This window comes from Elgaria multicarinata, chromosome 8 (genome assembly GCF_023053635.1).
Source record: "Elgaria multicarinata webbii isolate HBS135686 ecotype San Diego chromosome 8, rElgMul1.1.pri, whole genome shotgun sequence".
In the NCBI taxonomy this organism is placed as follows: Eukaryota; Metazoa; Chordata; class Lepidosauria; order Squamata; family Anguidae; genus Elgaria; species Elgaria multicarinata.
The window spans coordinates 69,968,704-69,994,158 of NC_086178.1; the positions used below are offsets into that span (position 1 = coordinate 69,968,704).

General features: G+C 39.0%; 1 protein-coding gene across 2 annotated transcripts in view; it reads left to right on the plus strand.

Annotated features, from left to right (window-relative positions):
- The window catches only part of GRK5 (G protein-coupled receptor kinase 5), a 179,136-nt gene extending 155,733 nt beyond the window's left edge, over positions 1-23,403 (plus strand). Inside the window, exons 10-17 of one of the 2 annotated variants that reach the window (XM_063132734.1) lie at positions 164-201; positions 3,402-3,491; positions 5,232-5,440; positions 11,046-11,183; positions 15,443-15,580; positions 18,918-19,049; positions 22,027-22,095; positions 23,040-23,403. In XM_063132734.1, coding sequence (XP_062988804.1) covers positions 164-201; positions 3,402-3,491; positions 5,232-5,440; positions 11,046-11,183; positions 15,443-15,580; positions 18,918-19,049; positions 22,027-22,095; positions 23,040-23,063 — 838 coding nt within the window. In that variant the 3' untranslated portion in view covers positions 23,064-23,403. Of the gene's footprint in view, positions 1-163; positions 202-3,401; positions 3,492-5,231; positions 5,441-11,045; positions 11,184-15,442; positions 15,581-18,917; positions 19,050-22,026; positions 22,546-23,039 lie in introns of those variants that run through there. The other variant, XM_063132733.1, reaches the window with a different exon arrangement.
- The last annotated feature ends 2,052 nt before the right edge of the window (positions 23,404-25,455 follow it).

Here is a 25,455-nt window from a genome sequence, read left to right on the forward strand (position 1 = left end):
GCAGAACCATGTTTTTTTAATTGGCTTTTGGGATTCTTTCATGCTTGAGATTGGCTCCCCACTGTTTAATGGCTGGAAGGAAAATGCATTCTGGTGCCTCGCTATTCCTGCGTTATCAAAGCTGTTTTCACACAAATAATTTCAATCTTTCCTCCTTTTTTAGGGATTTGAAGCCAGAAAATATCCTGTTAGATGATTATGGTAAGTCTGAGAGCTTTAAGGCAAGGCCTTTCTTCCACAGTAAAGTAGCTTACATTTAGTTGTGCAACATGGTCTTCTACAAAGCCAAATTATTCTCTGCAGCGGGTAAGAGGCTAACCAGTAACCGATGCATGACTTGGGATACAGAAAACGATAGCATTTTACCCAATGAGAGAGAGGGGAGATGGAAATACCATTATGAAAAGCAATGTGCAGTAGGCTGATGATAACATAACTAATAGTGAGCTTGTCTTTTCTCCTCATTACTCTGGGAATCTTCTTTAATAATTATCAGGGATTTGTATAGCCCATTTTTTATTATTATTATTATTATTATTATTATTATTATTATTATTATTATTATTATTTGGTAGATGTCCTTCATCCTCCTCTTTGGAGTCATTTTCATGACAAAACATCACCTTGTATTTTTGCATTACTTGTGTAAACACTGGCAAATGAGCGAGGTAGGAAAGGCTATGGGGCGGTATATAAATGCAATAAATAACTAAATAAATAAGGCTAGTCTTTGGTTGTGCTTGAGAAGTGCTCCTTCCAACTTCAGGCCCAGTGGGACTCTACACTTACATATAACATAACATAAAGCAAGGGTTACAATAACTCTATGGGCCACATGACACACTTCATTTCACCATTTTTCGTCATTATTTTCCCTACTTTCTCCTGAAATATATCTTAGTTGTTACTGTTGAGAAATTGTAGCATTATGTAGCATGTGTCCCATCTCAGTGTTAGTGCTACGTCTGCCTCTATTTCCAAACTTTCCCGTTTAGCCAATCGCTGCCCTGGAGGCGTGGACATCTGATTTCGGTGCCGAAATCAGCAGTTGTGCTCGCCGTTGTCCTGCGGTACCACTTACAGATGAGGAGGCGTGACCTCCAAATCTGTAACTCCTTATTATCAAGATACTGCAAGGTACAGATTTCAGTGCTGTATCGTAACCGTGAGGACTTCCACGATAAACGCTGAATGCACATGCACAAGATCACCGGCCATCATTGCAGTGGAGTGTACAGCAGCTACTGCAAGCTGGACAAGGAACTAAAGTAAAGCAACCCACCAATAAAATCTGAATTTGCTCACATGCGCACAGGTCAGAAAATATGAAAAAAAGGAGGGTGAGGGGTGGTTAAGAGGAAGTGTGCATAGCATTGTAATGAGTGAGGCGCAGCATGAAATGTTTAAAGAAACCCCATGCTACTGTGGTGCGAGAAAGAGATTGTGTCCTGATTTAATTGAGTATTAACGGGTAAGAGGAAGGAAGCTAACACTATAATCTATGAGTGTGCCCCAAGATGTTTAAAACCATGATTAGTCATAATGTTAAAAGGAGTCCCCATTTCAGATACTAGTCCTAGCCCCCAGGCACAAAAAATGCTTTTTGTCTGCTCTTGTCCACACAACTGACACAGACTGTCATGTCCTTTCTAGTTGGCACAGCTGGTTTTCTTGGGTTGGATGTTGAAAAAAGAAAGGCAAAAGATACCTGCCTTAATTGAGACAATATCCAGACTCCCAGTTTATGCCACAGCTTTCTGCAGGGAGAACAGGAAACCACAACTTGGGTTAGTCCATTGCCCTTTTGTGCAAAACAAGCATGATATGAAGTAGCACTTGGTCAAAGTATTTGATCTAGTGATTTTCATAAAAAGCAGGGGTGGGATGCTTGAGTTAATCTCAGGATGGTGGGCAAATTTTAAGAAATTTAATCTTCCCTTCAATATGAATGGGCTGAGAGTTTTCTCTTTTCTTTTTTTTACAATAAAAAAGCCAACGCTTCAAGTGGCATCTTGACTCCTATGGTCACATTCCCGGGACAGACTACCACTAGGAACTGTGATGAATTTGTCCTTGGCTAGGGATTCTCTGAGCTGTGATTTCTGCATGCAGGTGGCCATAGTCTAGCAAATAACTGGTCACATTCAATTCCCCAGAGCAAAGTGTCATCTTGGATATGTGGGTTCTATCCTGATATTGACATACAGGAATTACTTTGCAAGACTGTGAAATCAGGGTTGTCTTTCCATCTTTTTCTTCAAAAGACCAAATGCTTTTTATATGATAAAAAGATAGAATATGAGAGCATAGAACCTATGCAAAAATGCGAAGTATTTGTTATAACAAGCAAAACGGATTTCAAAGATTTTTCTAAGATGTTTCAGGAACAGGCCATTCTTTAAAATAAAAGAGTAAAATGTCTTACTTAGGTGACATTTCTGAGCTGGCCCAAAAGGAGTAGAGGAGTCAAGATGAGGACACATGTTCTCATCCAGACATCTTTCATTTTCATTTCTGTCTCTAATATTTATATGATTCCCAAGGAGCAGATATATAATACTTCACAAATAAAGGAACTCAAGTTATTCAATTTTTGACAACTATTATTTTTTCCAAAATTTCAAGCTATAATCTGGGAGTGATATATTTATTCCATGTTTTTGTTGGCAGTGCTGCACAGTAGATTTCCTTTACGTTCCCCAAAACAAGATACTTGATTTTAAGTCGTATTTGAATTCTCTTCCTTGACATCTATTGTCTTTGGGCTAGCTTGACCCTGAACTTTTTCCAGTTCTGTTCATTACCTAAAATATTTCATGTCATCTTCATTCATTTACGTCATAAGCAGAAAATATTAACTATACTCTCTTTGGGCAGTATTCAGTCGGATACTAGCACTAACATAGATTATACTGTGCTAGCATAAGGGACCTCTAGCACAGTGCCAACAGTGTTAGCTGACAAAATAACACTACATCATGACATATCATTGTTTCTTGCGGCATTCTATTTCAATAACATGGCAGCAAGAGGTTTTTTTTAATTGTTGTTAAAAATAAATAAAAAGGAATTCAACAACCTTGAACACCTTTAATTTAAGGTAAGGTGAAAATTCTTGAAATTCCCCGTTAACCACCAAAATCTCTTGATATCTCTACCACTTTCATGGGGGATGAATAGTTCCATGAAAGAGGAAGGATATTTGTTCCAGACATAGTATCAGGCAGTTTCCTATGCTCCTTTGATTGGTTTTCCAGATGGGTTCCTTCAAAGAGTTGGTATTATTTTCTTCCTTGCAGTGCTGAGATTTATTTGATTATGTGCATTTAATAGAAAAAAATGGTTGTTTTCTACAGGTTTGTGGCTATGCTAGAACATTTTCTTTTTTCCACCCACTTTAGGCCATATCAGAATATCTGATTTGGGTCTAGCTGTTAAAATCCCTGAGGGTGAATCAATCCGTGGACGGGTAGGAACAGTTGGTTATATGGGTAAGTGATTTGGGATCTTATGTTTGCTCTTCTCAATTCTGGATATTATTATTTCATACCCTGAAATGAAAAGTAACCAAAACACATTCACGAATGAGAAAGCAGTCATAAATCAGCATGGGTGAGTTGCGAGTTCCCTTAGTCACTGACATGTGGAATAACTTTACCCAGTCGCAGTTGTATATACATTCTGTCCAACTCCCTGAGTCCAAATTCTGTGTCCTTAAAATTGTTCAATTTATCATTTGTTTACTTAGCTTAACTTGTTTTGCTTCCATGATCCAGGTTTTCAAAGATTTAAGAACTTTTTTTTTTACAAGAACTGTGGTGTCGTGGAATAAGAAGTTGTGATGAATGTCATAAGGAAACATGGCATCCATGACTGGGACTTGAGCGGCCACTGGTTGAACGGGATGGTGGCTCTATGGCCACAAGTTAGGCCATTGGTCTGGCCTAATGAACCATTTGAGTAATACCGTCCTACATCCAGACTGTTTCTGTGCAGCAGTCTCTGTTATTTCTGAGCTTGTTTTTGGGTAACCGTTAGGGCTTGGAATTTTTTTAAATTGAAAGCTATAATTCTCAATATATACCCAGTGCCATATTCTATAACTGTACTACAACTATTAATGCATGAGAATAACTTCATTATGGGAATCGCTCCAGTAGAGTCCAAAGCGATTTTCCATACCTGAAAGGGACAATTAGTTTTACATCTCACAAAACTGAACCATTTGTGAATTAGGAAAAAGGGAGTATCTTGCCCATTTACTTGCAAGAATATACTACTTATTTTTACATTTTAGGCAGTTGTTTTTAAACCACATATTTCAAAGTACTTCCAAAGAAGTGAGTGAGAATGAGATTACTTTAGAATAAATGTTGTGAGGATTCTAACTTTGCCATTTCAGTATAAGTCAGTGGCCCAGTTTGGAAGCAATGATAATCCAGGGTTCCAGGGAAACCCCAGTTTATTGATTATGAATAGTGTGCTACTGCACACTGCCCAATCAGACTTGCTGGGCTCCTCCTGCAAGTGGCCGAACAAACAATCTTTGTTTTATCATTTCGTGTTTTTTATCATTATGTGTGAACTGCATGGAGAGAGAACAGCCAGAGTCATAACTGAACAAAAAACAAACAAACATGGTTTATGACTGGCTTGTCTGTGGAAAGACAAGCCAGAATCCCAGTTCACACATAATGATAAACAGACTTCAGATTGAAGGTCCATAGTTGCAGGAGGAGCCAAGTTAGAGAGGTCTAATCTAAATAAACTTCCACCCTGCCTATAATCTTAGCAGAATTTTGTACATGCTTCTCCGGGTGTGGATCTATTTTGTATTTTCTGAGAAGCCAAAGTACTGTACATAGAGTGACTTAAATTGCTACACCTGACTGATATCTTCATGTGATAAATGCATGTATGTTTTACTTCCCACAATGTGGGTGACTATCCTAACAACATTTGGAAATAAAAGTATGGACTAACATGGACAAAGTAGTTCCCAACTATCTGGTGTTCCACTTCACATAAATGTCTTTTACCTCAGGATTACAACTACAGGTGGAACAACTTAAGGTGAGCTTGCAGAAGCAGTTGTAACATAAACTGGTCCTTAACCAGGCCAAAGACCAGATAGAACCTTTTCTTTAATTCTTGAACTTATTGTTAATTGTTTACCGTTAATGTAGAAATAGCAGGTGTTTTCATGAATCTCATTTTTCTCTCTTTCCCAGCTCCAGAGGTCTTGAATAACCAGCGATACAATCTTAGCCCTGATTACTGGGGATTAGGTTGCCTGATCTATGAAATGATTGCAGGACAGTCACCCTTTCGTGGGAGGAAAGAGAAAGTGAAGCGAGAAGAGGTAGATAGGAGAGTCTTGGAGACTGAAGAGGTGTATTCCCATAAATTCTCTGAGGAGGCAAAGACTATCTGTAAAATGGTAAGAGGATGCTCTTTTTTTGAGACTTGGGGCTCAAAATAGATTAGCAAGCTGTATTGAGCAGGTAATGTATAGTTTAGTGAAGAAAATGAATCTAGAGCTAAGCCTATACTTCAGGAGCCTGGAAATTAATCACAGGTTATAGAGGTTGAACTGAATGTCACTTAACTTATTAGTTAGTTACTTAGTTTTCCTCTGAAGTGTTATTTCAGTATTATAATACGTACCAGCACATATGGTGGGAATATGCTGAGATTCAAAAATTCTGGACAGCAGCGTTTTCTGAGATTACCCAGATTGTAAAAATGGAAGTACATATGGATTCTGAATTGGGTGTATTGAACTTATTTGTTGAAATAAATATGAATTTGAAGCATAAGGAGCTAATCTCGCATCTTTTGTTTGCTGCCAAGAAAGTAATAGCATTGCATGGGAAGGATTTCAGATTTACAGACTTGAATGAGTGGTATAAATTGGTGTGGAAGACAGCAATAATGGAAAATTTGTCATATAAATTACAGGTCATGAGAGATCAACGAAAGTATGATTACCTGCATGTTATAAATCACTATGGTTGTTGTAAATGATTTGATATTGTTTATTTTCAAAAGTTGAATATGCTTCCTGGGGGATTCTTTATTTTCATACTTTGTAACTTGATCTAGGTGGGAGGGGAGGGTGGGAAGTGTTGTATGATATTGTATTTTGTAAAACACAAGAATGAATATATATATATATATATATATATATATATATGCACCAGATGAGTAGTAGCCAAATTGTGGCTTGGGAGTAGCTTTTAGAAACATCAGGTATGCTGTCTGAGCACTTCAGGGACAAATGGCAACTTCAGAGTTCTTAGTGCCAATTCCAGAATTGCGGGGGAAGGGGGGGGCTTGATCAAGATGCACTAGGGATGTACTGATTTTGCAAAATCTGTTCCATCTTCAGTTTGCAGATTGCCAGGTACTTTTCATTCCATCATCTGCTCATTGACGGAATCAGATCCTTTCCAATTTCCCAAATTTGGGAAATTCGCACTTGTGAAAAATATGCAAATACCCCCAAACTGCTCAAATCTCTCCAAAATACACATGTTCATGCTTTCGCCTATGACGGAAATGTATATTTTCAGCAAGTATTTTTTTTATAAATAATAATTGTATTTTCTATTATTAATTTTTCTATGATTAAACTGGTACCCAAGTTCACTGTTGAATCTCAGACCAAATTCTTCTGGTTATGAAACATTATGAATGGTTATATTGTATATACACAATTCCATGATTTATATAAACATTTTCTACCCACATTCCAGGAGTTGGCAGTTGATCCTATCATTGTATAGGAAATAAAAATAATTTTCACATTAATAAAATATTTTTTTATTAGTAAATCTCAACAAACCAAAAGGAAAAGGAAAAAATGTAGCTATATAAATGTAAATATATCATTTTCAGTGCATACATATGAAGTGTGTGTGTGCATGAAAATAATTAATACATGAACTTCACAAAAGCTGACCAAATATCTATAAAGGTATCCATTCACAAGTGGTGTCTATATACCGTCCATTCAAATGTTGACAACATTGTTAGGTCCTCAATTCATTGCATTATAGGAGGTGAGTGTTTATGCTTCCAATGTTGTAATAATTGTCTTTTAGTTGTCAAATGTGGGTGGAGAATCCATTTGCATTGACTGTGCGTTATTTATTTATTTATATTTATTTATTACACTTATATACCGCCCCCATAGCCAGGGCTCTCTAGGCGGTTTACAGAAATTCTAAAATTAAGATAAAAACGAGTATACAAAATTTAAAATTCTAAAACACAGAACATATACACATAAAGTATTAAAAACCATTAAAAAACTAAACATGTGGGTGATAAAGATTTGTTTCATTTCTATGCTGCCCAATAGCCAAAGTGCTCTGGGTGGCTCACAAAAATTAAAACCACAAGGTGCAACATAAAATATAAAATATAGAAGCTTAAAACAACAATATAAAAGTATAACCAGAATAAAACCAGCATTGACTTCCAGAAAACAGGTAGCAGGGTAGAAAATTTAAGAGGAGACGTGTGCCTCAGTAAATATTAAAGAGTTTTCCAATACAAGGTTTATTCATATAATAACCTCCTCTCAAAAAATGACAACTATTAGGCATTGCCTAAACATATTCTTAAAAAACTCGTTAACTGTGTAACACCTCCAGTAATTAGTTGACTCAGTCAAACTCTTATTAGAGATGATGTTACATCCAATAGAGAAGGAAGAAGTGGTTTTGCTGAATAAGGCATAATTGTTTTTTTTACATAAAAAGTTTCATATTTTTGGCTGGGGGTGAGGTTGAAGAAAAGTAGACATCACTGAGGGTGTTTGAGGGGCAAACACCAGAAGGTTGATGAGACTTCCTATTGGAAAAATACACATGCAAAGGTCTTTCAATTAAGCGTTCAGGTAGTGTAGAAATGAATAAATTAATGGAGTCTGTACACTAAAGCATGGGAACTCATATGACCACAATGACTATTCCAATAAAGGATAAAACTATTCCATTTATCTGCAGTTTTATTCTTTGTTGGAATAGTCATTGTGGTCATATACATCTTGATTGAACGCTGTTCTTGACATAATTTGATTTGATAATCCTGTAATGGACTCTTTCAAAATAATGAATGAAGTAATGAAGACTAAACACCAGTGCGGTATAGTGATTAGAGTATTGGACGGGGATTCGGGAGACCTCGGTACTAGCCCCCTTCAGCCATGAAGCGTACTGGGTCATTTTGGGCCAGTCACTGACTCACAGCCTAACTTACCTCAAAGGGTTGTTGTGAGGATAAATTGGGAGAGGAGGAGGAGCATGGGTCAGCAACACCCAAATGATTTCCGCTTGTGATTTTGGAGGCCATAATGCTGCTGCTAACACTTGAAGGGAACATTGTAGGGATTTGTTCCATTTACGGTGTGTGGTCCTCTTGATCCCACGTTTGTGTCTGAGTGCATTCACAATGGGATCTTCTTGCATGTTGTAAACTGTTGGTAACCAACAGACCCAGTTCTAGGAACAAGGCTTGCCATGCGAAAATCTCCCTGGTCTATTTCCTAACTTCAGTCCACGATGCTTGTAGCACAGCTCTTCTGTTTAAATTCTTCCAGTTTTGGGACCTGTTTAGCTGGAGAATTTTCCAGAAGCATTGGCCAAATCATTGCTGGGACATAAGGAACCAAGAGCCCATTCCTGCCTATTGAAGCTGAAGAATTATATAGAAATAATCAGACTGAACAATTAAAGGGAACTAGTTGAATTGAACTTTCTGTTGCCTGAGAAATAATTACAGCTATTTGTTTTTGGGTTTTTTTATGATTTCTAAATTGTAAGCCTATGCAAACATCATATTTACAGGGCCCATGCTGTTAACTTTTCTGCTGCTGCCCTCTAATGGACAAAGGGAAAATGGACGAATTGCAGCTTGCGTAAATACTTTTCCTTTTAGACTCCTCTTAATTTCGCCCCCTAAGAGTTTAACAGCACAGTCTACTCCCATTATATCCAGGTCTATTCCCATTGTGTCCAAAGGGGCTTACTTCCAAGTACATAGGCATGGGATTGCAACCTAATTCGTTTTCCTCAGCTTCCTTTTATTTATATTTATCTTAAATGAAGCTTGCAGTCACTCAGCCAGTTCAGACAACACACTAAGCCATGGTTAGGCTGCTAACCCTTTTGCAGCAAATGGTTGTGAGCATGTTTAAACCGTGGTTATGTAGTTGCCATGGTTAGGAAACATTCACACAACACGCTAAACCATAAGTTTAGCTCAAAATGCTTAACCACTGTAGCGTAGCATGTCTTCTGAACAAGGTCACTGTAGCTTGATAGCTGAGCTATTTTAAACTCTAATATTGCACCTGAGACGTGCACAATAACAAGCACTTCTTATGTGGAATATCTCTGGCAAATTTTCAAAATTAAGCTGCAAGAGAAAAGGCTGAAAACCAAGCTAGCCAAATATTTCTATACCGCCTTTTCACAAATGTCAGCCAAACAGTGTATAACAATTCAAATAAAACCGTATTAAAATCAGTATTCACACAAAAATGCACATTGTGGTTTGTGTGGTGAGCCCCCACGGATAGAGGAGGCTCTCCTCTTCAGATTGCGGCCCTCCGCAACTAGAAGGTGACAAACATGGCAAGGGAGAGGGGCGGGGCTGGAACATTTCTTTTCCTCATGCATTGATTTTAACTCCTTTCTGAACGCCTGATTACAGCTCTTAGGTTTCTAGTGAGAGGTTGTGAGGGAGCTTCAAGCAGCTCTGACTGTTATTCCACTGGAGTGCTTTTGCCTTGGACAGTGTAGTTTTTCTTTTTCTGTAGTAAATGTTTCTGGAATTTTAAGCCTGCCTGAACTTGCTCTCTTCAGCAATTCTCCCCAATCCCAGATATCCATTTGAGAGTGAAAGGCACTCTGCATATGCTTTGGAGGCCCAGAATCCTTTGCACAGGCACTTTTCAGCAAGATGGCTTGCAATGAATTATTAAAACAGGGATTAGATTCTCATGTTTCTTCTCCTGGCCCTCCTTTCCTATGGACCACTCTTACTGTAAACAGCGGGGCCAATCCAAAATTATTTATATCTCTCTCAGATTTTCTGCCAGCTGCTCTGAAGAGGAAAACATCAGGCAGGTTAATGTGAAGCAGGAAGAAAAGAAAGTAAGGAAGAGAAGGTTGAAACAGGGGATAGGAAAATGGGCTAGACAGAAAGGGGTTATCTCTTTCAGGACATGAACTTAAAACTTCCTCCTCAATCTTTTGTGAGCAAGTGATGTGAACACATTTCAGACTCTTTGATTTTCAGCAGAGATGAGTTAAGCAAGTTGAACTAAATTGACTTTCCATAGGAATAAATGGCCTGGAAAAGTGCTTAACTTTGGTGGGATATATAATAGTTAGTTTCATGCTTGAGTCCTTTGCTTCCTTTAGAAAACTCAGTGCAGCTTACCAGTTCCCTGGGCTTCCTCACTTATTTATTTATTTATTTATTTATTTATTAAACGTATATACTGCTCCCATAGCCAGGGCTCTCTGGGCGGTTTACAGAAATTCTAAAATTGAGGTAAAAACAAGTATACAAAATTTAAAACTCTAAAACACAGAACATACACACACTTAGGCACTGATCAAATCTCAATTCTTTGACTTCAGCAATACTTAAAAGTATTGGGTGCTCCTTGACCAGCCTTCCCTTTCCCCAACCTGGTGTCCTTCCGATGCGATGGACCACAACTTCCATCATCCCCATCCAGCATGGCCATTGACTTGGACTCTGTGAGACTCAGGCCATGACCAGCCTTACTACAAGATGACATGAAGTAGTTCACTTCAAATGGTACATTCCAAAGGCTGTGCCATTTTCTTTCCACCAGTCTCTACCCAAGTATGTCTGAGATGAGCTACAGTCAAGAGAAGTGTGTGTGTGTGTGTGTGTGTGTGTGTGTGAGAGAGAGAGAGAGAGAGAGAGAGAGAGAGAGAGAGAGAGAGAGAATAAACAAAAAAAAATGCTTTCTTATAAGTATCTTGGGTCTTTTTCAGCTACTGACCAAAGATGTGAAGGAAAGACTGGGTTGTCAGGAAGAAGGTGCAACTGAAGTAAAGAGGCATCCATTTTTCAAGAGCATGAATTTCAAACGCTTAGAAGCAGGAATGCTGGACCCTCCTTTTGTCCCTGACGTAAGTAATGCTTGAAAGAGAATCGCAGAACTGAAGTGGAACTTGAAAGCAATACTCAGCACACCACTTGAGATTGTTCTCACCTGAATGGCTGCTGGTTGTTTTCTGTTCCTTTTGAGGTCTATTTTCCTTGAGAGCCAATATGGTTAAGTGAGCATATGTTGATCTGCCTGTGTCCTGTAAATTTTTTGTTCAATCACAGGCTGAAAGCTTATCTCAGAAGTCTATTTTTGAGGTGGCATTGTCACTGTATGGTATAAATGGGTTTAGCATACATTGAAATAAAAAGTTTATATTCTTTTAGTTAATTGCATATATATATTGTTTTATGTTTTCTGCTTTGTATAATACCTTAAAAGGCAGTATGAAAAAATGTTTTATATACATTAATAGGATGTTTTCCATCTAAACGTGCATAGGATTGCACCCTTAGAATTTTAGTGTAGATTACTTTTCCTTGCAACTGTGGCATGGTGAAGTGGTTTTAAAAATGATCCAGTTGTGGTGAGATTTCAATTTAGTTCATCTCAGATCAATCAAGTGTGTATATATGTGTGTGTGCGCACGCTTACGCTTGTATTTTTTTGCTAACTTTTTGAAAAGTGTGGTAGGTTGTGAGCTCAGTCTGTATTAGAATATTTATATTATTTCACCACACCAGAACTTCAGTGGAAAAAAACCACCACATAAAGGTGGGTAGAAGGGGTCTAAAGGAGTCCAAGAGGACCAGAGCACAGCAAATCTACTGCCTCATTCCAAACCCTGTTGTCCTAGTGGCCAAGGGAAAAGTGTGTGGGGGGGGGGGAAGTTTTGCTGGACTTCCCAGACTGGTGGATCTGTGTATTTCCAATTCCCCTCCTATTGACAACAATTTAGAGAAGGGGGAATTAGCTACACTAGCTCCAGAGCTAGCATAGCCAGATCAGGCCCATCTGGAAGAATGGAGTGGGTTTTGTTCCAGGGGATCCAAAACTGACTCCTCCCCAATCCACCCAGAGGACGTTCTATTTTGGTGGGCTCCACTGGTGGCAGCTGTCCACCTACTCAGACAGAGCAGGGGACCAACTCCAGGGTGGAGCACCTCTCATTGGTGGCATTCCTGTCCAACAAAGAAGGGCACCAAGGCACTATCCTAACTCCCTGGCCTACATCTGTCACCATTCAGAGTAACTTTGCGCTCTTTACCTTGAGCTTGTGGCCTGGGGCAAACCACTGTAGTTCAGTTTAATTTCCAGTTCTGTAAAATAAAATGAATATTGACTTCTGCAGCAAAGGGGGCGTTCTGTGAATGAATCTCATAAAGACTGTAAACTTCTTTGCGGATCAAAAGTATTATAAAAGTTTCAAATAAGCATCATGTTTGAGAAGGTACCAATGGCCTGTATACAACATCTTTTTCTGAGGTATTACACCAAGTGTCAGTAAATTTTTTGAGGTGAAAGTAGACTGATAGTGACATATATTTCAGCTAATATCTGTGCTCCTGAACAAAATAATAATAATAATAATAATAATAATAATAATAATGGATACTGAGAATAATATATCATCAAAAGAAACCAAGGGTTTTTCTGTCAACCCAGACACAGTTATGGTGATGTTAACATTTATAATGTCTTGCCATTTTCTCCACAAAGTATCAACTATGAATAACAGCTTTAAAATACTTAATAATAAAACAGTATATTTTCCTAATATATTCATATCTTATAATTGGCATCAGTTTTACTTACTTTCAACCAGCTCTCTGGGGGGTTTCTTGAATTTTAGGCCACGATTGGAAAAGTTACTTCAGATGCACCCCATTGAGGTGCATTTTCCTCCATTTTCCTTTGAATAGCAGGCTCTCATGCATGTCACAAACCGCATTTGATACTCCCCTGAGTTCCAAAGTGGAGTGCTGAGAATAGAGGGCAAAATCAGTGCCTGGTTGGATATATAGACCAAGCTTTATGGTTGTCTGGGCCCTGACATAAATGCCAGGTTAATTGAAAATGTCACTCAGTTTGGTTTTTGTCCTTAGATTTGGGTTACTTCAAAGGTCCCGCCCCCACCCCCACCCAAAGTAAATTACTGACACTGCTCTTTTCTATCATGGGAACAGCTCAGTATTAACACTGGGTAATATTTCTGCATAAAAGAAAACTGTTTGAGCTGTTAGAAATAGAGGAATAGATGGTGGATGTTGAATCATCCTGGAGCTTACATGTTTTGACTTGGTGTTTACTTTGATTTGAATAGTATTTTTAATGACAAACTCTCTTCAGTCTTAGTGTGCAACCCATTTAAGCAACAACCTACTATTGGCCTATTCTAAGGTTGTGAAACATTATATGTGAACTCACAGTGCTGGGTTATTTAGAGGCTAAACAACCCAATGGTTAATCCAGCAACAAACCATGAGTTAATCGTTTGGTTATTTAGTCCCCTAATCACTGTTGTTGGGCTCAGGCTTCATGGCAATCTTTGATAAGTCCAAAATGGAAGCAAAAGCTTCCAAACTCCTCATCTTCAGCTGCGTCGGAGAGAGTGGAATGTGTGTAAGAGACTGGAAAGAGGCTAGATTCATTATTATTATTTATTTATTTAAGCACCATCAGTGTACATGGTGCTGTACAGACTAAAACAATAAAACAGCAAAACCCTGCCGCATAGGCTTACATTCTAATAGAATCATAATAAAACAATAAGAAGGGGAAGAGAGTTTATCTATGGCTTATCATTGCATGTGCAGAAGACCATAGAGAAGGTCAGTGACACAGCAACCTACCCTTTCCATGAAATATATTCCAGCACCATCAGACAACATTTATTTTCATGACATATTTCTTCCTGGGCTTTCCTATCTAGCTGTAATGTTCTCAAATAGTTCTAAGTACTCCTGCAATTTTGCCATATTAGAGGAAAAAACTGATTGGCACAGCTCTGTGGCAAAAGCAACCTAAACAATTTGGTTGGAAGCAGCAAACTTTTCTTTTTAGTTGCTCTTGGATCAGTCTGCTTATTCCAGGATAACTCTTCTAATAATCTTTACATTTGATGTTGATATCATGGTAGTTACGAATGGAAGATCTTCCAGGATCCAGCTACAATTTTGCCCTTTGGGTAGAGTGTACAGTCATCTGCCAACCACACAATGTGGGCAGGACAAATACTCTTTCTGATGTCCCAAAGCCAGCTTGGGGGATGGGGGGCAGGGAATGCAACTTTTTCCTTCTTCCTTTTTTCCACTTTGCCTTGGCCCATGTTACTCCACTTGCCTGACCATGTTACTCCACTTCTGAAATCTCTTCATTGGCTTCCAATTCACCTCAGAATCCAATATAAACTTCTCCTGTTGACCTACAAAGCTTTTCACAGTCTAGCTCCTTCCTATCTTTCCTCTCATCTCACACTATTGCCCCGCTCGTGCTCTTCGTTCCTCAGATGCCATGTTTCTTACCTGCCCAAGGGTCTCTACTTCCCTTGCTCGGCTTCGTCCATTTTCTTCCGCTGCCCCTTACGCCTGGAACGCTCTTCCAGAACATTTGCGAACTACAAGTTCAATTGCAGTTTTTAAAGCTCAGTTTAAAACTTTTGTTTTTTCTAAAGCTTTTAAAACTTGATTTTGAACTTACTTTTATACTGTTAGTTTTACTCTGCCCTGTGCCTGTTTGGTGCATTGTCTTCCCCTTCTTATTGTTTTATTATGATTTTATTAGAATGTAAGCCTATGCGGCAGGGTTTTGCTATTTTATTGTTTTACTCTGTACAGCACAATGTACACTGATGGTGCTATATAAATAAATAATAATAAATAATAATTGAACCCTACTAAAATTTATTAAAAGTGTGGTGTGAAAATTTTGCTCAGTTTCCCTTGAAAGGAAAAATAAATTTCTTCCCCAATGTTAAGAAATTGCATCCTTTAATATTAGCTCTGTTGGGGAGGGGGGTGTTCTATGGAATTAATGATACTGATTAATACAGAAATGCTTTTAGCACAACAGATACTGGTTAAGGTAACCATGCCTATGAAGAATAGGTACTGTGTAGTAATGTTATTGTTGTTGTTTTAATAATCCTCCCCAAACCTGGTTCTCTCTGGATGGGCTGGACTATAAGTCCCATAATGGCCAATGGCCATACTGGCTGGGAATTATGGGAGTTGTAATCAAACACATCTGGAGGGCACCAGGTTGGGGAATGCTTATTGTTAAGCATTCTAACTTCAGCCACCTGTTCGGACTCTTATATTCTTTCTTTTTCCACTGGAGCAGCCTCGAGCAGTGTACTGCAAAGATGTTTTGGACATTGAACAATTTTCGACTGTCAAGGGAGTGAACCTGGACCAAACAGACGATGATTTCTATTCCAAGTTTTCCACAGGCTCTGTATCAATTCCATGGCAAAATGAGGTAAACATATATTCATCAAGCTATCCTAATTTATTTATTTACACTTATTTTTAGATAGCCTTTAAGGGTGGACTCTGTAGCACAATGCTGACAGCAGAAGAAAAAAGAAGAAGAAGAAGAAAGCCAGATTTTAATACATAGCTTGTGGTTTGAAGGGCCGATACTTCAGTATCATCTTATTAAAATGAGGAAGGATATTCCTTTCTAAAGTTTTGTTTTATTTTTAACTTCTCCTGAGATTTCAGGCATGGTCATTTCTAGGAGAAGACCAGGTTATGCTTATAATAATGAGCTAAGAACAACCAGTCCTTGCAGTCTTGTTTTATATCATACCAAGCAAACAAATATATATTCACCATGATATCTTTTGGGTTTAAAAAGCAACAACAGGAATGCATGTGTGCAGCATCAATAATTGCAAATGACAGCTGGGACCAGAATAGCAAGGTAATAGAAAAGAGAGGCAAATGCTTAGGACATGGTCTGCAGGCCAAACCAATATGAAGCAGGGATCATTTTTAGGGAAGCATTTGAGCATGGTGCACCTAGGTCACTCCTGCTTTTTCATTGTGGCACACTTGTTGGATTGTACAGACTAATTTTGAAGGGGATGAGGACTTCTTTAGCTTGGGCTGTATATTAGCTGATCTTAAGAGCTCTTCCAGAGTAATGATTTATTTATTATTACATTTATACCCCACCTTTTTTCCCTTATGAGAAACCCAAGGTGGCTTACCTGATCTTCCTCCTCTCCATTTTATCCTCATAACAACCCTGAGAGGTAGGTTAGGCTGAGAGTCAGTGATTTGCCCAAAGTCATCCGGTGAGCTTCCATGGCCATAGAATCTGGATTGTCCAACTCCCAGTCCAACACTCTAGTCACTTCAGCACACTGGCCCCCAGTATAGTATTTCATGTTGCGCTCTTTCCTGACTGTGATTCCTCAGGTATGTTTGGAAACACAACTTGCTCCCATTGCTCTCCATAGAGACATTTGGAGAAGGTTATGTATGTTTGAAGGAATGCTACACTGTTGTGATGCTCTGTCTTCAATGCTCATTTTACTTATCTAATGGCAGCTTTGACGATGCATTTTGGGCTTATTTTACCACTTCAAAGGTATTCCCACCCTACAGAGAGTATGTGTAGAAAGTGGGGTAAAAGCTCCTGGTTTTTATTTTATTCTTTAATACTCACTTTACTGTTACATTTCTATTACAGAAAATAGACGTGGCATTTCCTCTTTATATGTGTACCTCTTTATATCATAGCAGTGTGCAGAGATATAATAAGCACCCCTGTTTGTGAGGAGCTGGTCTAAGATGGACTTCAGCACTTTAAATGATTCTCTCAGAATGCCAAGATAATCCAAACCCAGCTGCTGCTCCTCTTCCTCTTCTTCTTCTCCTCCTCCTCCTCCTTCTCCTTCTTGTTCTTTACCATAATGTAACCAATTCTTAAGAGCATAAATTATTGGATGTAGCACAGTTTAGATATACCCAGGTTAGTTATTATGAATATGGGCTTGTGTTTCATATTTGCTATTATGTATATAATATGTTCCATCATTATAGAATTCACCACATTACAGGAAATTGATTTTATTAGTGACTATTTGCAGGAGTTATATTAGATCTTCTTTTTTCCTGCTGCAATCATTCAGGATTCAGTAATGAGCACTTTGTTCCCATTTTCCATTACATGGCAGCATGTAGGCATATCCTTCTCACATCATATTTTATATATCATGGGAAACAATGCATATCCCAACGGTAGTCAAAAGGATTGCCTTGTTCTCTAGAATAAGTTCCTTTGTTAACCTCTCAGGCTACAGTAATTGGCCTCACATCCATCAAATCAGCTTTCCCATAGTAATTTCTCTGAAGAAACTGTACACGGTGTTTGGAGAATGTGAACCGGTTCTAGAAGGGGTACAACTGTGGAGGGGAAGGCACTGTAAACAAACGACAAAGGAGGAGGCAAACTCCAGTGCTCAAAGAAAGAAAGAAAACTTTTTGTGCTCTACATGTTTCAGAGAGGATCTGAAGAGCTATAAAACAAACAAATTAACCATAAGGGTAGTATCGTATAGACAACAGCCTCACTCTTTTTAACAAAGTTTTAGGGGCTTTTCTACATAAGAATACTACGTTTTCTTTTAAAAAATTAAAAATAAATTCCCACCTCTAATGTTACATACATTGTTCCCATGTTTTTATTCTTAGCTACCGTATTTCTTCGATTCTAAGGCACACTTTTTCCCCATATAAACATCTCTAAAAACGGGGTGAATCTTAGAATCGCGTGTGTGTTTATTATTTCTTAGAATCAAAGCTTTTTTTTCTGTTGGTGGTACTGAAATTAGTGTGTGTCTTACAATCGATGGCGTCTTACAATCGAAGAAATACGGTAGCTAGTATGGGTGCCATCATGTGCATCACTACACTCGTGTAGGTCTTATTGCAATCAGTTTGACATAACGTATGAAGAATATAATTGCTGCGAGGTTTTCCATAAAACAGTGAAGAGCTTCCTAGTATGGGCCAACCTTTCCCAAACTGGTGCTCTCCAGATATGGACCATGCCTAACAGATGCAATAGAAGATATCCTGTGCAACCAAACCAGAGTCTAGTGTGTCAGAAGCAGAAGAAAAGGGAGCACAGTCCTGCAAGAGATGTCTCCTGCCTGTTCACCATCTGAATGATATACTGAGAAGGAATGAAAAAGGACAGTTTAGTCAAGCTCCTGATAGTGACCTAACATTAACACTGATATAAGCTAGATGTGATTTCTCAGGCCATGGCTAGACCAGGCATATATCCCTGGATTGTCCCAGGATCATCCCTGTGCATCCAAGCGACACACAGGGGATCCCGGGAGCAGGCAGGGATGACCTCTCCATTTGCCTGGGATAATCCTTAGGTTTAGCTAAGGCCAAAGTCTCAGAGATGCAATCAGACCGTGAGTGAAAAATATCCAACGAATGTTCTCAAAGGAGACTTCATTAGAGCTCAATGTAATGCTACCCAGCCGCCTTTTTTTAACTACAACAGGGATTGTAGTTGGGATGATGTGTATAGTAAACTGACTAATAAACTAGTATTCCAGTTGCCAGTAAGTAGATCCTCCTCCAGTGGATACTGGTGGCTCCAATGTCATTGAGGTGGTGAATCTGCTCTGGGTTTCAGTCAGAACGAGTCAGAACTTTAAAGGAGCCATAATATAAACTATGCATCTGTTGGGGGTAGGTACCGCATTTCCCTCTGCTTGCCTAGACCTTTTCAGGCTTCTGGCTCAAATAAAAACAGGTCTATTTTTTTCTTATCATTTTACTAGATGATAGAAACAGAGTGTTTTAAAGAACTAAATCTATTTGGACCAAATGGTACTATCTCACCAGACCTTAACAAAAGCTACCCACCGGAACCACCGAAGAAAGGATTGCTGCATAGAATATTTAAACGTCAGGTGAGAGCCTCTATTCTTAAATGGGGAAAAGCTGTTCTAAATGGAAATGGGTTTTCATGTATAATGTGAATATATATTAGCTTTGATCAAGGCACATGCAATTTAGGAAGAAATGCTTTCTTCTTTTTACATCAGCACCTCTGCTAAAATGTAAGGATTAAATTTGGAAATATCAAATGACATTTCTCAACATTGTAGACCTTGGGTTGGGTAGTATGTGCTCTGTGTGCCTTATGCAACCCTCTGTGTCCTTAAGTGTGGTCCCTGCCATCCCCCTGCCCTCAATGCTGCTGAGATTTGGCAATGGCATCTACCTTGACGGGGGAGGGTGGGAAGAATTCGAGAGACTCAAAAGTGCTAATTTCAGCTTGTTTTCAAGCATTGTGGCCCTTTTGAGTCTCCATAGTAGTTTGGCACATAATTTCAGCAGGAACTGCCAAACATTTTTGCCACTGCTGAGTTTTGGCAGCAGCAGTAGGGGTGCAGCGCTCAGGGAGGATCTGGGGGCTGGAAATTGACTCCTCCCGGATCACCCAAAATTGCTCAGACCTGCTATAGACTGACAGTGGAATGAGTAGCAGACAAATGCAGAGAGGAGCCCACTGAATGGAATCTATAGCATGCTTGTAACACAAACTCACTTACTCTAGAAATAATCCACTGTCTTGTCCTACAGCGATGCCTTACTTTTTGTTTCCTTGAATCTCTGCCGTTTCTCAAGATCATGTGCATTCAGCACTTCTCTGAAAGTGAGCAAGAGACAGGTACATAGGAAGCTGCTCTACACTGAATAAGACCATTGGTCGAAGTAGCCCAGAATTGTCTGAATTGACTGGAAGGGGGTCTCCATGTTTCCAGGCAGGATTCTTTCCTAGCCCTGCTTAGAGTAACTTGGAATTGAACCTGGGACCTTCCCCATGCAAAGCAAGTGCCCTACCACTGAGCTATAGTCCATCCTCAGTGAAATGGAGGAGATCCTCATTTGAAGCAAATATAGCCCTTGTTTCAGGTCACTGGGATTGTAGTGAAGATGGGGCAGGACTCTTATTCCTGTTTAGTCAAGTCAGCAGCAAGATCTAGGGGTAAGAGGCTGGAGATTAGAGAGCCATTCATTCCCTGAAGGTAAAGTGAGCACACAGAGCTGTGTACTACATTGGAGACCTAAGAATTAACAATGAAGCAAGACATAGGTTGGAAACAGGCAAGGCCCTTCCCTTTGTTACAATCAGAACAAATGGGAGTATCTCCCAAGGTATAAAAATGTAATAAATAAATAAAAATAAATAAAATAAATAAGCTTACCTGGTCCCCACACTGCTATCTTTTTGGCACCAGGCTAAGACTTTCCTCTTCTTCTAGGCCTTTTAAGTTACTTAAAGTATATTTAAACATTTTAGATTATGTGTATTTTATTATCCAGTCCTTGTAATATCCAGTCTTCTTATACCTGTTATTGTATTTTATGCTGTGCTGGCATGTTTATTAGTTTTAAACTGTTGATTATATTGTGATTTTCTTTGCAGCATTGTTGTTGTTGTTGTTGTTGTTGAAAGCCGCCTAGATGACAATTTAATAAATTCAATAAATGAATAAGATAAACCAAGTTTCAAAGCAGACATTACTTTAACGAGGTAGCTAGCAGCTATGTCTTCGTTTCATTTTTACTCTAAAGTACATACAGGCTGGGGCAATCTCTATTGGGATCTCAACTCACCCCACGCAATGGGTCTAATACAGATTGGGGCCCTGCATCAGCAATTTCTGTTGAAAAACAGTGAGCTGTTTGCTCTATCCGGATAAGAACACCTGCACCTAGTTTTAGAGTAATAATGAAAAAATGTTGTAGGCCCTAGCTACATCTTAAAAGTATTTTCTGCTTTGACCCAAAGCTTAGAAGAAGAGAATAGGGTGACCATATGAAAAGGAGGACAGGGCTCCTGTATCTTTAAGAGTTGTATTGAAAAGGAAATTTCAGCAGGTGTCATTTGTATATATGGGGAACCTGATGAAATTTCCTCTTCATCACAATAGTTAAAGCTGCAGGTGCCTTGCCCTCTTTTGAATCTGGTCACTCTAGTGTAGCTCCTGCACCTTTAACTGTTGTGATGGACAGAATTTCATCAGGTTCTCCATATATACATATGACACCTGCTGAAATTCCCTTTTTCATGCAACTGTTAAAGATACAGGAGCCCTGTCCTCCTTTTCATATGGTCACCCTAGAAGAGAAGAGAAGCCAGAAACATTCAAGATGAGAGGTACTGAAGCAGCTTGTGTTACACTGCAAGCCAAGGAATTATGCAATTTGCTTTTTTGTTTAAATTCACATCTCATCCCATTTTGAAGGCTTGGAGGGACCCAGCAGAGTAGAATACACTTTAATAGAATTCACTCATATTTCCCTGTCCTTTCATGATGTAATCCTGAGCCCCAAAGGCCAGCTGAATCAGTTAAGTCTTACACTACTTCCAAAGGTCAAGTAGATTTTGTTGGTCAAAATATCTAGAGGGCCACAAGTCCCATTAGCCTGCACTATTGGCAACAATGGCTAGGGCTGATGGGAGTTGTACGCCAAAACATCTGGAGCACCACAAGTTGCCCACCTCTGCTGTAGCAGGAGAAAGTTCAATAACTTGGGAAGACACCAAGAGCATCACTCTACATGCCCTTGCAGGCTAAACCTGATGGGATTATTTGCATAAAACTGAGACTCACCTTGACCAAGGAAGTTTTATAAAACAGATCACCTAAGAGGAACTATGGAAGCTTGAAAAGATGGCAATACAGTTAAAAGGCTGCAGTGTCCCCTTTTCTACTGCAATATGGATTGAAGACTCACAATTCTTGTAGATCATCACAGGCAGAAAACAAATCATCCTGGGAATTCTAGACAAAGAGATGTACAATTATCTAGAAATTTAACCTTTTATTTCAATCTCTCCCTCCCTCTTTCTTTCTTTTGTTTAAACCTCTTCAGCATCAGAACAATTCCAAGAGTTCTCCAAACTCGAAGGCCAATTTAAACCATCATATAAATTCCAACCATGTAAGTTCAAACTCCACTGGAAGCAGCTAGTTCTACCTTGGCTTTTGTGAACCTGCACTTTGCATCCTTCCACTATAATGTATTGGAGCTTCAAGGATGAGAGAGCAACCTCCATTGAGCTAGAAGATCAACGGTCTCCTACTGAGGGAGATGTTTTCTTCTCCGTTCCTTCCAGGGGAGCCTCCCATTTTACAAAGAAATTTCCTCTCAGGTCTGTTTTTGGAGGTGGCACTTGAGGTCTTGTGACTCAACGTTGTCTCTGTAGGACATTGCAATAGAAATCAGAGTCGGACAACTTGCACGTATTTAAAATAGCATCATAACTAGAACTGAATTTTGACCTTATTATTTTTAAAGGAAAGGTTTTGTAAATTTCTCTATTGTCTCAGTTTACATTTTGTACATTTGTATTTAAATGAAAGTCGGACTTGGGGATGTATATTTTCTGAGCAGCAGCTTGTAAAGCCATGTGTTTTAAGGTTTTTTTTTTTGTTTGTTTGTTTTTTGTTTTTAAAGGAAAACAAAGAGATCAAGACTTCCAGAGCCTCAAAATGAAATTTTTATTTTTTTGCAAATATAGAAAATATTCATATTTTCCATTTTTTCCATATCTATTGATATGAATTTTATGACATACTCCATTCTTTTTTCATCTGTCTTATTTGGTTTACAGCAACACTGCAGACTAGCGTCTTCCCTCTGTTTTGTAAAAAAAAAGCAAAAACTTTGTATTGAATGCAAAACACAGTCAAGATTCACCATCTCTAAGGAGGCTAATACACTATGTCTGAGGTTCACAATGTCATGGGACCAGCGTTGCTGCTATTTGCACTTTTTGTAGCTAGGTTACCCTTTTATGTTGCTGAAAAGTTACCCCTGTTGTAAATCCTTCCTCTCTTCCTTCTTCCTGGGCTGCTTCCCACTGTTTCTGTTGTTGTTGCTAGAAAGAGAAGAACAAATGCACATGATCACCGCCACAGATAGTCATCTGCTGTCCTGCTGTCCACATGTGAAACTCAACCTTGATTGCTGCCATCAAGAAGATACTAAGAGATTGTCTTGACGGCTTTATCTCCCATACATTGTTTTCATCCTCAAGTGGCTTTGCGCATGACATGGGGAGGGGATATTAGATATGTGTTGATGTGTGGTAATGCACATTTCACTCCTCTGTTCACATTGCATTGATCTACAACTCATGCTTGTTCTTGCCCTTCTACACTGCATCCCAGGGCAAGAGCAGAATTGGGGCAGTTGGGGCAGTCTACATGCCAGCAGGTGCTCCCCATCATTCCTTCTCTTACAGGTTCAATGTCTTGTGTTCTGACCTTCCTGCTTATGAGGTCATGAACTGGCAGAAATGGAGGGAGTCAAAGCTTGGCTCTTAATGGCAGCTTCCACACCTAATAGCATTCTTTGCTGTTCAATCTCTATTGTTCTAGGAACTTCAGAGACAAAATGTACCTGTATTTTAGATCCTTGCCAAATAGGTTTTTTTAAAAAAAACATATCATAGGCCCTGTTCAGAAGACACCTTAAACCAAAAAGCCTTATTCACCATGATTAAAGCTGTGGTTTAAGGTGTCTTCTGGACAGGTCCATAGTGTTATGAGTTCTTTGAGATCTTTGCCCATTTTATTCAGCTCTTTCTGGTTTATGAGGTGTGAATGAGTCATGTGGATTCTTTTTACTCTGTTGGATGAGTTAAACTTCTGTCATTAGGTTGTAATGAAGAATGAATAACAACACTTTTGTGTGTGTGGAAAAAATGTTAATAGCCTCTTTTAAAACAGCTTTTTGAAGTAGGGTGTTGGTGAGAAATATCCATTTTTACTTTGATCTTGTGGATAAATAATCATGGAAATTTTAAGAGCTTTAAACTGCATAAGCAAAGGTAGATTATATAATCATGAGTGACTACCTTTTCGTCACAGAATTTCACCCTCTCTACTCGGAGAAGCTAGAAACAGTTATTTCCCACATTAAAAGTATATGATTTTAGTCTTATCAGCATATTGAGGCTCTGCACTTCTAACCAATGGGAGGGTATTTCAAATATGCCATAATTCAGTTTCAAACTTAGCATGATTCATGGCATATAAACCCATTTTTTCATAGGGCTGCTTCTCCTGTTATGTCTGAAAGACATTCACCATACTTGCATTTAGACAAAGTAAACTGTAATTATTTGAGAACATAACATGCTTACCTTTCCAGGTAATAATATGTGATGAACTGAGAGCTGTTTCCAAGTTTTTACCTTCCTTGCATCGTTTCACCACGATAAACTTATTTTTTACAAAAAATAAATAAATGTGGGGCTGGTGTGAAAAACAACTGTGTTAAGTTCTTCCCCTCACATATTCTAACATTTCCATGCATTGATACCCAATTTGAGGAGGGGGTGCAAGAAAACTCACAACCTAATGATGTCAGGACATGGGGTTATGTTACACAGGAAAGAATGAGAACTCAACAATTGGGGAGCCATTTTCATTGGCAGCCATGTTATTTTTATGATATCTGGTATAATTCCTCTCAGGAGAGTGAACCTGTATCTTTCATCACATGTAGTAATGCCAAGAAGCCTTTGATTCTTCTGCCATAACCATGCCTGTGGTCAGAAGCACATTGCAGCCCAGACATGCTGATAAGTCATAAATGCTGCTTTTTGTCCACACAGAATTTACATAAATCCAGTTGTTCAGCAACTTCAAGAAATGGCTTGTAAAATCTAATTTTTATTAGTTCACCAATCCCAAATTCTAGAGGTATGCCCAGATTATATGTAAGTATTACATCATTAGCTAATGCAAAGATGTGCATATTGTTTAAGCATGTTGATTCAAAAGATAAAAGCAGTTTAACTTTGAGTACTACAGGAAGGACAATATAAAGGGACTACTTGCAACAAAGGGAATTTGCAGTGCCACCTGTTGAGGGCAAACAGTGCCAGCTCCAGGTGTGTGAGGGCCCCTTGGCAAAGCACTCTCAATGGTTCCTCTGCCTTAGTAAGTCTACCTTCTCAGTGACATTGTCACCAACTGCTGTTGCTCAGCCTCCTCTTTGTCATTTTTACTGCCACTTGCTTGCTTGAAAGGCAGAGAGCCAGTGAAACAAGTAGGCAGGGGAACAAGTAGGTTGCAATGGTGAAGAGGCAGAACAATTTCAGGGAGCTTGTCAGTGGGCCCCTGCTGGGGTCGAGGTCCTTAGGAAGTGCCCAACCATGCCTTCCCTTGGCGCCAGACCTGAGGGCAAGTATTCCATCCAGTGATGATGCCACTTTTCTTCCTCTTCCTAAAAAGTATAGACCACATCACAACCTCTTGCTTTTTCTCTTCCATCTCCTTATCTCTGCCT